General features: G+C 37.0%; 1 protein-coding gene across 2 annotated transcripts in view; it reads left to right on the top strand.

The window, feature by feature from the left end:
• The window catches only part of TNKS (tankyrase), a 99,627-nt gene that overhangs the window by 54,118 nt on the left and 28,333 nt on the right, over positions 1 to 17,176 (top strand). For both annotated transcript variants that reach the window (XM_058167636.1, XM_058167635.1), the window contains 6 exons: positions 7,157 to 7,251; positions 8,043 to 8,109; positions 9,101 to 9,287; positions 12,118 to 12,239; positions 13,417 to 13,508; positions 13,599 to 13,677. In XM_058167636.1, coding sequence (XP_058023619.1) covers positions 7,157 to 7,251; positions 8,043 to 8,109; positions 9,101 to 9,287; positions 12,118 to 12,239; positions 13,417 to 13,508; positions 13,599 to 13,677 — 642 coding nt within the window. The remainder of the gene's footprint in view (positions 1 to 7,156; positions 7,252 to 8,042; positions 8,110 to 9,100; positions 9,288 to 12,117; positions 12,240 to 13,416; positions 13,509 to 13,598; positions 13,678 to 17,176) is intronic.

Here is a 17,176-nt window from a genome sequence, read left to right as displayed (position 1 = left end):
CCATGAAAAAATATATATATATATATATTCAAAGTTGGAGAAAAGTTGTTCAGTAGCCCCTTACCAGGCAGTTATCTTGTCCTGATGCAACTTTTCTGAAAAAAGAGGTTTTCTTTTTTCACCATTGATGTTAATAGCATACTATACTCAATCTAGTATTCTTGAGATGTTTTAGAGACTGTAATCTGATCATTCGGTTATGTTGTTTTACATTGGTAAAGTTCAATTTGCACACACCATGCCCTTAACTAAAATACAGTCCACAGTCTAATAGAGTATAGTCATTCTCTAGCAGTTGAATTCCAATTCAAATGGCTAGCCAGTTTAGTCCACAAATTTATTTACTTCTCCTACATTTTTCCTATGTTTTTTTATTTTCTAGATGAATGTATTATCACCTGATGTCTCCTGAGTATGCTTATGGGATCAGTTTACACAGAGGAATTGCTCTCTAATATACCTTTTTGTTTCTCAGTGGTCCTGTCAGAAATCTATTTTAATCTGTCAGTAATCTTGGTATTCAAATTGAGTTGCTGTAACAGATAGTTATTCTGTTAGATTTATATTCTGTCTTTCCTCCATTGGGAAGGGTAAATTGGGCTGATTGACTATCCCAAAGTCAGGCAGTGAGATCTCTCTCTATTTAGGGTGGATTTGAGCCTATTACAATCCATATTGTCTCTACCACACTGAATGTTGTAAATCAGGGTTGTCAAACTTGCAGTCCACAGGCCAGATGCATCATGCGCTGGCCACCCCCATCTCCATTTTAGCGAAGGGGAAAGTTGTGATACATCATGTGACAACAATGTGTCAACATGAGTTTAACACCCCTGTTGTATATTATTTGCATGGCTTACTTGATCACACCTGTTGAGGGTCATGTATTTTTCATTTCTTGTCATTCGCCCTAATAGCCTACTTTCATCTGCTTCAGATTGAAAAGTTACATTCTGTTATTTTCAAAATTATTTTTCTATGTATTTAGGTTTCTTTATCATGGTATATAGCAGTGATGGCAAACATTTTAGAGACCAAGTGCGCAAACTGCAACCCAAAATCCACTTATTTATTGCAAAGTGTCAACACGGTAATTTAACCTGAATACTGAGTTTTACTAACTAAAATAATGATAAACAACGGAGAGTTCAACTAAATGTAAGAAAAATGTGATAAATGCACTTTTATGCCCCTTCACTTTTGAAATATTACGTTTAGCAACAATAAAAAAAACCTTTAGTAATATCATTTCTCTTTCCCTCCCTTTCTCTCTCTTTCCCCCCTTTCTGTCTTTCCCTCTTTCTCTTTCCCTTCCTCTTTCTTTCCCTCCCCCCTCTCTCCATCTCTCCCTCCCTCTCTATCTGCCTCTGTCTGTTTCTCTCTCTCTCTCTTTCCCTCTCTCTCTCTGTCTCATCTATCTGTCTCTGTCTGTCCATCCATCCATCCGTCCATCCGTCCATCCGTCCGTGTTCTCCTGTCCAGCTTCATGTGTCATGTGAATCCAACCACTTGGGCCGTGGAGGGGGAGTGGAGGCTGGCAGGCAAAGCTCAACATTAGAGATCCATACAAATAAGGCAACTACAACGTGGATCCTGTCGGGGAGATCCCCCCACTTTCCTCTCCCTCTCTCCCCCTGTGGTGGGGGCCCAGGTAGCCTGAGCACAGCTCCCTCCTCGGAGGCAACCAGCAAGCAAACAAACAAACATGGCACTTTGGCTGGGAGGTGGCAGCGTGGAGCCCCACCTCTGGACAGCGAGAGCGGAGCAGGCAGGGTGCGCACCTTCCCCGCCACTGCTACGGTGCTGGTGCTGGCTGGGACACACGAGCTGAACGTTTGGAGCCATGCTCAGCGCAGTTTGCAAGCGGGCTTAGCAGGGCTGCTTAGTGGGGAGACCCTGGCCCGTTTGCATTCTGCATTCCCACCGCAGGGTGGGAATGCAGAAGGCAGAGGAAATCCAGGCCTCTCGGAGCTCAGCCCTCAAAGACTCCTTTGGGGTGACTTTTCCTGCTTTTGAAACATTATGTTTAGCAACAATTAAAAAGAAAAACTTTTCTAATATCATTTCTCTTTCCCTCTCTGTCTCTCTCTCTCTTTCTCTCTCTCTTCCCTCCCCCCTCTCTGTCTCTCTCTCTCTTTCTCTCTCTCTTCCCTCCCCCCTCTCTGTCTCTGCCTCTGTCTGTTTCTCTCTTTCTCTCTCTCCTCTCCCCCCACCCCGGGAAGATACCCCTGAACTGGTGCTGGGTGGTGGGAATGACATCCAAAGGCTGACTAGCCCAGGAGCAGCATGCCTACTCTCAGCTGGCTGGAAGGGATCCCAACAGAGTCAGCTCTGCAGGAAAAGAAACTGCTTTCTTTTGCTGAGCCGACGCAGGGTTGCATTGTGGCTCCGCATCCTAATGGGCTTCAGGAGGAAGGACGAGACCCCATCTCCCTGCACAAGTGAAAACGTTCACTCAATGAATTCCAACTTTGTGAGACCTTTTTTTTTTTTTTGTGAGAAATTGGAATTGATTGAGTGAAATGCGATTGGAGCTGGGCTGGGGTGACTGCACGTGTGCCCTTAGAGAGGGCTGTGTGTGCCACATTTGGCATGTGTATCATAGGTCCGCCATCACGAAATACAGAATTGGAAGGAACAGTCTAGTTCAATGATGGCTAACATTTTCTGGACTGAGTGCCCAAAGCGCGTGTGCACCCCTGAACCCCCAAAATGCAATGCATGTGCGGCCCCTGCAAATGCGAGTGTGCCCCCCTGAATGCGCCGCACCCCCCATACATGCACCCGAAGACCAGCTGGATGGTGAGAGGCACGCATGCATGCGCAGCAGAGCTGAATTGGGATGACAGCTCGTGTGCCATCAGAGAGGGCACTGCGTGCCACCTCTAGTGCACGTGCCATAGCTTCGCCATCACGGGTCTAGTTCATAGATGGTGTCGAATCTCATCCTTTGCAGAAATGTAAATCAGGCTCATCCAGTGTCTACTTGAACACTTCCAGTAAAAGATAGTTTCAGATTGCCCTTTCTGAGTAATTGATCGGAGTATCAGCCCTCTTTTACTTTTTTCCCCCCCAACAGTAAGTGTTCCTCTAAAACAATGGTTGTCAACCTGGTCCCTACAACCCACTAGTGGGCGTTCCAGCTTTCATGGTGGGCGGTAGGGGTTTTGTCCGATACTGAAGCACTTTCCTTTTTTTTAATTTAATTGACTTTTTAAAAAATGTTCATAGCATTATTTAAAAACATTTTCATTAGGTTTTCATAAAATTCCCCGTTGACAATTTAAATTTCTGAAAATATACTATTTGTATCGCCCACGCACAAGTTTAGTTCACAAGTTTAGTTCACGTAAGTGAAACTAAACGGCGCTATAGCGCGACTGCAAACAAAAGAGCCTTGTCCCAGAATAGCTCGCACATCTCCCACCGAACCAGTGGGTGGTTAGAAAATTTTACTACTAACAGAGATACAAAGTGGGCGGTAGGTATAAAAAGGTTGACTACCCCTGCTCTAAAATGATTGATTTCTTTCAGGTCTCACATCTTGGGACAGTAGCGAACAGATTTTGGTTTTCTTCTATATAGCATCCCTTCAGGTATTTGAAGAATGGAGGGAGGCAAAGGTTGCATGCCACCTTACAACTTTAAGATTTTTCTTTGTTACAAAGGCTAAAAAGGCTTATATATGTGGCACATCAATTCACAAAAGTGGAGGTGTGAGTTAACCCAGAGCAAAAGCATATTGTAAAGAAAGATTTGTGCTACAATAAAGCATTTTGTAGTTACCTTTTATGCTCTGGTGTTTTCAGTCCTTGGAAAACAAAGAATCCCCACATTCTCCTTCATTAAATGTAATTCTTTTATTTTCTCTGAGATGTCAAAATCATTTTATTTTGCTTTATTTTCTGGGGTTTGGCTCCAGATGAGATGTGTGCCCTTTCTACTTCATTACGAAAGTCAGTAAATATGTTAGAGAGTACAGGGTTGAGGACTGAGTCATGACACAGTATACTCAGTAATTCATCAATATGTTACTGTTGATGAGCAATCTTTGAGCTCACTTTTCAGATATATTCAATTAAATGTCATATTCTCAGCTCATGTTTTATTAGTCTGTTAGTAAGCACACACACACACAGTACAATATTAGCACAGATTTGTTCTGGACAATTCCACACTGAATACAAACTTTTCAAGATGAGGTAAGACTTTATTATGATCATAGCTCAAAGAAAGAAAAGATTGCTATAGTAAAACATTGCTGTTTCAGCCCTCACAGAAGGGCAGAATTTGTACACACAGTATAATAAAACTTGACAATATTTAAGGACATAGAGTTGTCTTTGTTATCTGATGGTTAATGTGAATAAAATAAATTAGACTTCTCTGGAAATTTAGAGAGTAGAGTCAAGATCAGTTGTAAACGGGTCTGTATAGAAATGGCAATATAACCAGCAGTGAATGTCTTCTCATATACAGTATGTCACAGAAGTGAGTACACCCCCTCACATTTTGTAAATATTTAAATATATCTTTTCATATAACAACACTGAAGAAATGACACTTGGCTACAATGTGAAGTAGTGAGTATACAGCTTGTATAACAGTGTAAATGTGCTGTCCCCTCAAAATAACGCAACACACAGCCATTAATTTCCAAATAGACATTATTAGAACATATGCACTGAACATATGACATCCTTTTTTACTGTTTTATTTTGAACATAATTAAAGAAGCTCCTTTTGTATCCTTTGTCAACCTTAGCTCTTTCTTAAATATCAGTTTTTCTTAAACTATTTCTGCAGTTCTAACTAACTTGCTGTCTTAATTTCTTCTCTTTGTAAATTCTTATGTATCTTTTAAAATTTGTTTTATTTATAGTACCAGACACATCGGTGTATCTTTTTTCCCCCAAAATTTTTCATAGCCGCCACATTGGCTTTTTCAGTATTCTATTTTTCTCTTCTGGGAATTATTTTTTTTCTGCTTCTAGTACCTCCTTTTATAGAAACCCCAGTCCATCTTGTGCTTCTTTTCCCATTAACAGAATGTTCCTTAGTATTACTCTATATTTACTTAAATCTGCTTTTCTAAAGCTAAAGTTAGGATTTTGCTTATATCCAAGTCTAATTTAAAGTCAAAAACTCAGGCATTACATAATCAGTTTTCCCAACATTTCTGATCTTTCCAATTCATTGATCTACCATCTTCCATTAGCTAGTCAATGATAACTGTTCTGAGCCTTCTACCACCCTCTGGAGAATAAAGTTATCAGCAAGAGAGGAAAGAATGATGGAAGTGCTTTTTTTAAATTGTCTCACAGGCCTCAGTTACTTCACTATTGCTCTTCTGAGCTCCAGACTCTTGTTCGTGTTGATTAGAGGAAACAGTAACATCTGGAGTTGTTTTAAGATGGGCAGCTATATTGAAGGCTAGAATGATGGGAAGGGAAGGAAGGAAGGAAGAAGAGAAAGAAAGGAAAGGAAAGGGAAAAAGAAGGAAAGTTTTCCTCTTCCTTGCCTATTCTGAAGTGGTTAGCACTATATGTTAATGTTGCCTTGAATTAGTTATTTATCCAGATAATTACGTTCAATCAGAACTTTTCTATGGTGTGTGAAGAGATTTCTAGTTCTAATTAGGGACATTATATTACAAACATCTGTGATCTTGTTTAGAGGCTTTGTAAAAAGAAAAAGAAAAATCCCATCCCTGCTATTCGATAACATTCTAGATTTAGAGCGTTTTGTAGCTCTTCTCCTAATCCTAATTGTGTCTGCAAAAGATAAGGCCCAACTGAGATCCCAAAGTCCAGAAACCTGTGATATAGTATTCCTTTTCTGAAATCATAATTTATTAATTTGTGCTTAAATATTTAATAACTATAATTGAAAGATTTGTCAGTTTATTTACTCAGTTAACATATAGCCTTACATTTTAGGGAACTGAATATAAGATGAAATTGATCATTGTTGCTTTCAGTGTTGTGTCATGGGCTTGCTAAATCGTTATGGATTCCACATTTACTATGTGCCACATTTACTATGAGAATGATTAATAATCAAGTCATAGTATAGCTTTGTTTCCAAAAGGCAAAATCCTTAAAGACGAGATCGCTCAAAAATATTTAAGCATTAAATGGAAGAAATACAGAAAATTGCAGCTTCTTGTTAAAGATCTTTGAAGTCAAGTTTCTATGGCATTGCTTGGCATGGCAGCTCTATAATTTTGTATAGGCTGAGAAGAAGAACTCGCATGGAAAACCCAGTGTTATCGTGATCCCGGTGGCTTGAGTTTTTATATAGTATGCTGGTTATGGAAGCTATTTTAGTCTTGGTATCAGAAGCACAATACTGTACTTGCCGAATAGGCAAAAGGCGTCCTCAGAGGATAATAGCCGAGTAGGACTATTGCGTCTTGAATTGCAGAGAAGAGAGAAGTTTATATTAGCCACAGATACCATAAACCCAGGCACAGAAGACTGTCTGACTTGATTGCCCTATAATTGAGTTTGTTTAGGGATCTTCTCCCTAGTCTTTCTGTAGGATAATCCAGATAAATAAAGCCTGGTATTCTGGAGAAACCTGGCAAAAGCAAGAAAGAAACCTCAAGAAAAATATTGGCTACCATAAAATAGCAGACAGGATAAATTGTATGTATAAAATATATTTTAAACCTGTTTTTCCATATTTAAACTTCATTTAGTTGAGCTAAAGATTGTAAAAGCCATTTTTAAAATTTTTTAAAACGATTTAAACTAAGTTCATGTTATTCAGTATTAAGCACTTAGAATTTTATTCTTCAGATTTTTTTCTTTATTGTTTTGAAAACAATAAAACAGAAAACGGTGAACCCCCAAAATAAAAATACATGGACAAAGAAAAAAAAACATAGATTTTTTTTTTACAAAAAAAAAGTCAAAAAATACGAAGAAAAAAGAAAATTATATTACTTCTAGCCTTTGGTAGCTCCACCCACCCCGTTTTGTCCATTTCAAAAGTATTTTGCTATATAGGATGAAAAACTGCAATTTGAGTTAAGTATTTTGATAATACATACTCGGCTGACATTGTTACTTGTAATTATTGTATGTCAGTGTAAAGATTTGGTTTAGCTTCGAATATGCTTATGTTCTTTAATTACTGTTTCTTATTACAGTCTACCCCATTACATTTGGCTGCAGGATATAACAGAGTTCGTATAGTCCAGCTTTTACTTCAGCATGGTGCTGATGTCCATGCAAAAGATAAAGGGTATGTAAAATTGTATAATTTGGTTTTGATGGTGCTAATATGATGGAAGAGGAGTATGGGTGAAAGCACCTTTTCAGAATGACATTCACAGATTCATAGGTACTATTTTGAGGCCAGGCAAAGCTCTTCCCTTCCCCCTAAATCGTTTAAATCTGGTTGCTTTTGTTTAAATTTTGTGTATATTTGTAATTTCTTTCGTTATTCTCTGATATTGTTTTGATTTCCATCTTAGCATATTTTATTGCAGTGTATATTTGCATGAGTAATATTCTGTGAGCCATTCAGATGAATCTAGCATGATTATCAGTAATATAAGATTGTAATTTGATTTATTTGAAAGTTTGAACTTTTTCCAAGAAGCAAATCATATTTCGCTTTTAGATGAAATATAACTATTTTAACTTGTTTGAAACTGGTTCATGGAAGTTGACTTATTTTACTCATGGTTTTTTATGTCTGAAATTCTGAGTGGAATAAAAATATAAAAACTATGAAATAGTCTTTTAAGATATATGTAAAACATGTCCTTTAATGAAATGTAACTGTATACACACAGCAGTAAGACAAACAATAAGCCCAAAATAGAAAAAAACAAAAGAACCCCCAGAAAGATACCACCCCTACACTTATACAAGCAGGAAACATTAGAACTGTGCAAAGCTTTAAAAATAAACAATTTGCCAAATGCATTAGCCCAAGCAAAATATTAAAGCAGATAAAATATATGGTGCAGTGTAGTGAAGAATTATTTTTCTGAATAGTTAAACAATGTTTTTTTTTCTTTGTTATAGTGGACTTGTGCCGCTACACAATGCATGCTCCTATGGACATTATGAAGTTACAGAATTGCTGTTGAAGGTGGATAAGTTAATAATTGTGTAATTATATAAAGACTTTCATTAATGTGAAAGGTTTTATTCTGTTTACAAATTATAGGTTGTACTACATGTGAGATAATTTGTATGCCTTTGTGATTAAAGAAAATATTTTAGAGACCTCCCTGTTCCATATTAAAAAAGGCCACTTCTTATTTGAAATAATTCATCACTAATAGAACACTTAAAGCTGTCGCTAATTTTGTTAAAAAATTTTTTTAAAGCACCTCCTTTTACTCCGGTTTAATTTTACTAAGTCAAAAATGATTACATTCCTATTCTATTTTTCTTATCTAGATTGTAGGACAGATTTATTTATTTAGAAAATTTACAGGGCTGCCTAACATAAGTGAATAACTATTAAAAACAAGAATGAACTTAAACAGAATATAAAGAGCCAAGGTATTTTGCAAGTAACTCATAGCCCCCGAAACACACATTGTGGATTTCTTTAGCAGACGTAACCCCTGAAAGAAAAGCCAGACTTTGATGGCCTTTTGCAACCCAGCAAGTCAAGGCCATCCAATTTTTGGGGAGGAGTAGAGGGGAGGTAAAGGGGGCTGTTACATTGGGCAGGCACCATGACAGCAAAGGCATGTCTCCTGAATCCCACAAGATGTTGCTGTTTCATAGAACAGGCACTACCGTACTTGTCCCAAGCCAGTCATCAGGTTTGTGTTATTTCAAGTGCTATTATATCAAGATTTATTGTAATTGGTCTGTTATACCAATTAATATTTGTAAACAAATCTCATGTGTTAATCTCGCTCTTTCAATGTCAAGCAGAATACATTTGTTCAGATAATGAAATGAAATGATTAAATTACTTCATATATGTTAGTTAGAAATTCTAATATGATTTCCATCACATAAGACAGTTAATCAACCTAGAGTATTTAAAACTAAAAAAATAATTATGTTGATGTAACATAAAATGCCCATTGTCTTTTCCTCCTGTTACATTTGTTCCTTAGCATGGAGCCTGTGTTAATGCAATGGATCTCTGGCAGTTTACTCCATTACATGAAGCCGCTTCCAAGAATCGTGTGGAAGTTTGTTCTCTATTACTCAGCCATGGTGCAGATCCAACATTAGTCAACTGTCATGGCAAGAGTGCTGTTGATATGGCACCGACACCTGAGCTCAAAGAGAGGCTCACCTGTAAGTATGACTGTGTGCAAGGTGTTATCATTCTCAGCAAGACCACAGAATTCATTCTTTTCTACAGTATTGAAAACGATACTCTGTTTTTTAAAGGAAGACTAATCTGGTATCTTACCATCAGTTGATGAATTTTTGGTAACACCTGAGAAGTTTAAAGGATTTATGCCTATGTATTTTACTTTATTTCATCTTATTTATTAATCTAAATTTATTTATGTGGCCACCCATCTCAATACTATGACTCCAGGAGGCTACCAAAAATTTAAAAAATACACTGTAAAAAAAATACGTATCAGGATCAACTAAAACATAGCATGGCTACCAAAGATACCACATACCAGCAGTATTGGCTCAGTTGCTTTCTCAACTCCCTATGCCCAAGAAAACAGCCTGGTTTTCAAGACTTTCCTAAAAGTGAGCATGGTCGGGACCAACCTAACCTTATCTGTTACAGAGGTAAGGTTTTAATTTCTAGCAAAATTCTCCATCACCCTCACTTCCTCATTATCGGGAGCAATAAAATTTACAAAATAAATGCCTAGGAGCTTTGTGGAACTTAAGATGTTTTTGGTCCAGCTGACCATTGCTCAATCACTTCTAGAAGGAAGTCGATCAGTATGAGTGTTAGCAGTATTCTGCCTAATGTTTTCAGAAGTGTTATTGTCTCAGATACTGGAGCTAATATTTATAAATGCCAAAACTAGTAATCATTGAAAACATTAATTTTCCATGAATTTGTCCTTCCATACTTTTCCAGCTGACTCATTTAGGTATCGCTACGTATCTCTGACAATTTCCATAATTTCCTAAACGACTGAGTCAGTTGATTTTGTCAGTTGATTTTGTCAGTATTGTATCTCCTCTTCTTGGTGATCCATTTCCATTGTTGTTTTTCTCCATTCAGTACATAATTGTGTATATTGATGTTATGGCCTCCATATCTTGTTTACAATTTCCATCTTTTCTGGCCCAAATGAAAAATTTGCTGATAGAATAGAGCCACCATCTCTTTCATTATCTGCTTCCTTTCCATATACTACACCAGGAGTGTCAAACTCAAGGCCCATGGACCAGATCCGGCCCACAGTGCATTTAACAGATCAAGCATGTAATGCTTGTGAAGACAGAAAAAATGGTATTTTTCTATTTCCAGGCCACGGGGCCAGCCTGGAAATAGCAAAGGACCACGATGCCTCTGGCAGACAAAATGGGGGGGGGGGGATATGCCCCATGCCCCATTTTGGCCATGTTGTGTCTTGCCCGCCCTCAGAGCAGCCGGGGCCTTCTTATCTGCTCCCGAACACGGAGGAATGTATGCCTCCCGGCCCCAGTCCTGGCTCCATGCCCAGACAAACTGCAGAAGTAGGAGCACCTCTCGGCCCCAGCCCTGACTCCATGCCCAGGCAAACGGAGCAGCTAGACCCCTCCCCCTCCTCCACAGCATGTGAGCCTGAGGAGGGTTTATTACCAACAGCTGATTGGTGTGACCCTGGCATCAGAAGATTGGATAGGCGGAGGCAACAGAAGGAAGGGAGGGGCAGGCCTGGATAAGTGCTGAGTCATGGAGCCACACCCCATGGCCTATATAAAGGATCTGCTTTCTGGCAGTCTCTGAGTCAGGCAAAAGTCGAACTTATCTTGCTGAAGTCACTTTCTGGTCTCCTGCCTGCTCTGAGGACTTTGCTAGGACTTTGGGCAGAGCTGCAGAGGCAAGCCTGATTCGGATTTCCCTGACCCGGCCGTCAGCGGAGGAGTGGGACACGACAGGCCAGCAGGATGCTGCAGGAGACGTCTGTCCCATCTCTTCCCCCCTCCCCTCGCCGGCCGTGGAGGAGAACTACAATGCTGATCCAGCCCTTGAAGAAATCCAGTTTGACACCCCTGTACTACATCCTCTCCTTATTTAGCAACCATATTCCAATCACTTGGGCAGTAAGAAAAATGATCACTAAATGATTGACAGAGAAAGAAACACTGTGAAGATCCCTAGTTGCTGCTGTTTCATTCAGATAAAGTTCTCTTATATAATATCCATTTTTCCCCTTTGGTCAGAAAATGATTTTTAATATCATTTATTACTATATTTTTTATTGTACTTATTACTTTCTTTTTATGCTTGCAAATGGTTGCTAATCAAGTAGTCACTAAATGAGGAATGGCTATATTTAACACTGTGAGAGTTGTTTTTGAAATGTATCAACTTGAATTATATATTTATAATATTTTAAATGTGACCGTGGAATAGAAAGACATATTTGTCGTTTTTATTTTCATTCTTTTCCTAATGAATCCCCAATGTGGGATTTGTCTTTTTCATAGTTTAGCACACTGAATTTTAGTTGAGTTGTTTACTGTTTACTACAGTCTCGAGACTCTCTTTTCTAGATTAGAGATTCTATTTAACCTCAGTCAGGTTATATCTAGAGATGTTATATTTTTTTCTTTCTTTTTGGCATTTGCATACCCTGAGCCACATTTGCAATTTTAATATCTCCTTTTCTGTTTTAAAATCTTTGCCATCCATTTTTGTTTTGACTACCTTATTTATTTGGTATTGTCAAAAGAATTGAAATAACCTTTAGAGACTATCAGAGAAACTGTATCTAGTAATGTTATTTTGCACTGAAAACTATTTTGATTAAAAACTGCCTTTACTTCTTAAATCATGGATGTTTTTCTGTCTTTCACAAGCATTATTTGAGAGAATATATTGGGACAGTCCACTAGAGAATTTTTCCCTTCTACATTATTTTTCTGCACCACTGTTATAAATCTGGTTTTACAACACATATTTATCACTCATAACTATATTTTTTCCCTTCTGTAGATGAATTCAAAGGACATTCCTTATTACAAGCAGCAAGGGAAGCTGATTTAGCCAAAGTCAAGAAAACACTTGCTTTGGAGGTCATTAATTTTAAGCAGCCACAATCTCATGAGACAGCACTGGTGAGATCATGGAGTCACTTTTCCTGCTTTAGCTGTGTATACATTTAAAATTTTCTGGTACAGTCATACCAATAGTTATACATAGAGTTTCACCTATTAGAAATTAAAGCTTGACCTGCTATTGATTTAGTGTCATATTAAGGAAAAAATCTGAAAGAAACATCTCTTCCATTGACCCAAAACATTTTTTTTTCTCTGAAATGTTTTGTGCAGTCCCTTCAATATTTTATGTGTTCTGTTAAAATGTAATCACACTATAATTAAGATATTGGAATAGTGTTGAGGAAATCCAAGTCTAAGGCTACCTTTGGCTATGGAAATTCAATGGGCAGTTTAAGACCACTCATTCTCCCTGCCCAAACTGCTACTATGAGATTTTGTTATAGGATAAAATTAAGGGAGACATCCTTGTCAGGGATCTGTAGTCATTTGAAGAAAAAATGGGATAAAAACATAATGTTGTTATGATTAGTGGAAGTAATGGTAGAGAAGGTTATCTCTTTATAATAGTTCTTTGATTCAGTGCATGGAAAAAGGAAAAAGCTGAAATGAATATTTTACCTCTCATTCTCTCTGAGTCACAAATACGGTAAATTCTGATTGAAATCTTGCTCTCTCAGATTACCTCAGATACCTAATAAATTAGCTCCTCTTCAGAAAAAATATAAATAAGACCAGTCTAGGTAGTAAGTATTAGACCTATTCTAATTTGTTCATAATGCCTTGGAGAACTGCTAGAAACTTGCTGACTAAGTGTATGTATGATTTTGGTGGTGGTTCTCTTGTGCTTATTCAATTTTTGGGTGTTGCTGCTGGTATAGATATCAATGGAAAGATCATAGATCTACTATTTGAAGCATGCAAGCCAGGTTGAAATCAACCAAGGATATTTAATGAAGTGACTGAGAAAGATTTGTTCACATGGCTCATGTGGTACTAATTTTTGAGGAAAGATAGTAGGCAGCTTAGAATAGGGGAGATCATGTAAATTATGCTTTACTAGTGCCATATTCTACTCTTAAGTTACATGAATATAATTTTATTTTGTTTATGTATTTATTTACTTACTAAATTTCCATGCTACCCATCTCACTAATACAGCAACTCTGGGTGGCTTACATTTTATTATATATTACATTATATTACAAGCTTCTCATACAATGCGTCTCTTTTGCAGCACTGTGCTGTGTCTTCTCTTCACCCTAAACGGAAACAAGTAACTGAATTACTGCTTCGGAAAGGAGCCAATGTCAATGAAAAAAACAAGGAGTATGTTTATTCTTTGAAATTGCAATATTTGCATTTAGATGGAACAGACAAGCTTTGAGAGTTGTTAATCTTATCTCTTTTCCAATCTAGTTTCATGACTCCTTTGCATGTGGCTGCTGAACGAGCACACAACGATGTTATGGAAGTTCTTCATAAGCATGGAGCAAAGGTAAATATTGTTCTGTATTTTAAGTAATGCAGTGGATGGGAAGAGTGGTCTTGTGTGTGATCTCTCTTGTGTCTGATAAGCAGCTATGACTCCTGCTTATTCTAATAGTAACATGGATACCTCTGGTCCCAGTGACCAACCCAGATTGGATCCAGTAACATGGATAGCTGTTTCAGGAGTGGATGCTCAGCATTTCATCTTGTTCCTTACAGAATATGAATACATAGTCTTTGGAAATATTATATTGTATATATTTCCTGGTCAGATTTATTTGTCGTATGTGTTTCTGAAATCATCTACTATAAACTTCTAGAGACGTGGGTTTTGGGGTGGGAAAAAAGTATTTAATTTTATTCCATCTCTACTTGATACAAAATTAATAGAAGTCTGTTTTGACTTAAAAGAATTTGGATAAAACATTTCCTTTTCTTTTTCTGCTAAATTCATTCATAATGCATTAGATTTAACAAACAAAATCCTATGATTATTTTCCTGATGTTGCCATAGCAGTGTTCGATACAATAATATAGAAAGAGTAATAGTACAGCTTCATCATAGAGTCTAATCTGCTCCAATTCCTGACATTTCTTCCCGGACATGCCTTTCTGTTTTAATCAAGCAGCATGCTAAGTAAATGTTAATTAAATCATTGGGATCATGTGATAGTAAGACTTTTTTAAAAATGAAATATGTGGCTGTAATTCTCACTATGAAGGTTGTTATCCCTTTCCTTTTAGTACATTTTAAGTGAAATTCAATAAATTAATCAGTAAGATTTTCAAAGTCAAATATATGCCTAAGATCTGGTATATGTCTGCAACTCCTGCCATTCTTCATAACTTGGAAAATATGCAGAAGCTACTTCATTTATATGCCTATGTAGACTGAAGCACCGTTAAATCTTAAGACTTTCCCAGCCCTATTAGTCAATAAATGCTTATTTATTCTGTTAGGTACTTGGGACAACATATTAGAAAATAATATTTTTATTCAGTTAATGAGTGGATTTTTAGAGAAATGGATCAGTTTATCATATTTATTGATGTACCGTATATACTCGAATATAAGCCGATCCGAGTATAAGCCGAGGTCCCCAATTTTACCCCAAAAACTGGGGTAAACTGGGGACTCGAGTATAAGCCGAGGGTGGGAAATGAGGCACCTACCGGTTGGGGAAACCCTCCCTCCCTCAGCTGAGAAGGCTGGCGGCTCCCCCGCCCCGCCCTCTCACTGCACCGGCAGGGCTTCCCCGCGCCGTCCGGTAAAATGTGAAAAAAAGAAGAAAAAAAAAACCTCGAGTATAAGCCGTATATACTCGAGTATAAGCCGAGGGGCTTAAAAAAAAAAAACTCGTATAAGCCGTATAGACCCGAGTATAAGCCGAGGGGACGTTTTTCAGCACAAAAAACGTGCTGAAAAACTCGGCTTATACTCGAGTATATACGGTATCTTCAGAGGAATTAAATATCATTCCATTCATTAATTTTCAACCAAGTAGAGGCTTGCTAATAATTCTTTCTAATGGAATAATTTAATTTGAGGGTTTAAGTTGTCATTAGATATATGGATGCTGTAATTGCATTTATAGTAAGCATGGGAAAAAATATTTCACAGCATTACCTATTTTATGTGCTCCTAAATTTCTTCAATCTTTTCTGGAAAGCTGATTTACTCACAAGCCGTACTTTCCAGTATGTTCAGATTAGTATTTGAGATTATATCTAGTGATGGTATCTAACCAACAAGATATTAGATAACTCAAAGGTTTTGTGATAACTCCTAGTTCTACTATTAAAAGTAATGTGCTTAGCTAAGATTACAATTCTTAGATACAGTTTACTATGCATGAGATTATGATAAAGTAAAACTGTTATCTTGGATTATAAATGAAGGAAGAGAATTGACAATTCAGCAGTGCCCAGGATGTTTGCAGTTTACGTATAAAATAAGTGTATTTGTCTATCCAATATTATAGCTTGTTAGAGTTTTAATTTCAACAATGCTTTAACTGTGTGTAAGACAGGTGCATTATAATTTAGGCATGTATTATACAAGTGCTATTCTCCAGCTTTCTGTTGTAGACATTGTTTTAAGCAGGTTTTATAGGACCATAAAATGCTTTGATATAGACATTTGCAAGTGTACTGGATTTCTAAGCAGCTGTTCCCTTTTTCTATTTTTCTGTGGGGAAGCATTTTAGGAAAGATTCTTTGCACTTATTTAAATGGCAAAATGGTTCTGTAATTGTTCATTCAGGTTGTTAATTATAATGCGTTTCCCAAGTGAGCTTCTTGCTGATTGAATACTATGTCTAGCCACTGAATATTTAACTGATGGTAGTGAATTTTTAGTTTATAGTCTCATTAATATAAAAGATCACAAAATTGATTAACTTTGTGCTAAGTACAGATATAGCAAAACAAATTCAAATAGTCATAAAATCTAGTAATTAAAACACAACAATATTTTTAAAATTGGAAGGTTATCATATGTTTTAAAAACCAGGCAAATTAGAACTTCGTTTAATGCCAAAATGACAGTACGGTCCAGTCACATGATGCCTCAACCTATGACCATAATTCTGAGCTCTGTTATGGTCATAAGTGAAGGACTACCTCTAAAGGAAGTAGTTCACATGCAGACAATCTTTTTGCATCCAAACATTGCATTGCCTGTATGCTTGCTATGGGAAGCAGTAAGCAAAGTTAATGTCACACAAATGGGGAAAGATGGGACTTATTGATGTATAAATATTGGGGTAGAAAGGAGAAATTACTTTATTCCTTAAGCCCTAGTGAGGACACACACAACTTAGCAGAGGTTGAGATAACCTAATGCTAATATCATTCCCAGGAATCCCTAAACATGGGACAGTGTTTTTACATATTAGGAAGTCTGGTTTCATTCTTTTTACACCAATAGGAACTTGAAATTGTGATGTAAGATTTCTAGTATTTTACCATTTTTGTTTGCTTTAAGCATTAAGCTTTAAGAAGGTCACATTAAATTTCTCTTGGGAGGCTACAATATATAGGGAGAGTTGTGCATTGCTCTTTTTACCTTGCTCCTTAGATAACTATCAGTCATTTTCTAATATCTTGTCTTTAGTATCCAATATTCAGCACCAGATTGGAGAAGACTGCTTTAAATTGTGAATGTTATCATAAGAAAACCAATGGGGCATTACAGACAGTTTCATTTAATGACATTTTTATTTTCATTTAAGACTAATGAATGTGACTATGTTATCCATCAATTTGTTTTTCTTCTGTTATTTGGAGTTTTAATTTAATATCATCTTAAGTGCTGAATTAATTTTGAAATAGGCAAAATCCAGAATTAATGTATATATGAACAGAAGTGTCTTTTTAAAAAATTAATTCAAGTTTATTTAGACAAATAGCTTTGATTGAGATATATTCAGCAAGAGGCACAAATTGGTTTTGCGCTACCATAAAATATTTTTATTTTCCACTGTCCATTTCAGAGCAGTTGGACA

Source organism: Ahaetulla prasina, chromosome 2 (assembly GCF_028640845.1).
Source record: "Ahaetulla prasina isolate Xishuangbanna chromosome 2, ASM2864084v1, whole genome shotgun sequence".
Lineage (NCBI taxonomy): Eukaryota > Metazoa > Chordata > Lepidosauria > Squamata > Colubridae > Ahaetulla > Ahaetulla prasina.
The sequence above is the reverse complement of the archived record's forward strand: the minus strand, read 5'-3'. Positions and strand labels throughout refer to the sequence as shown.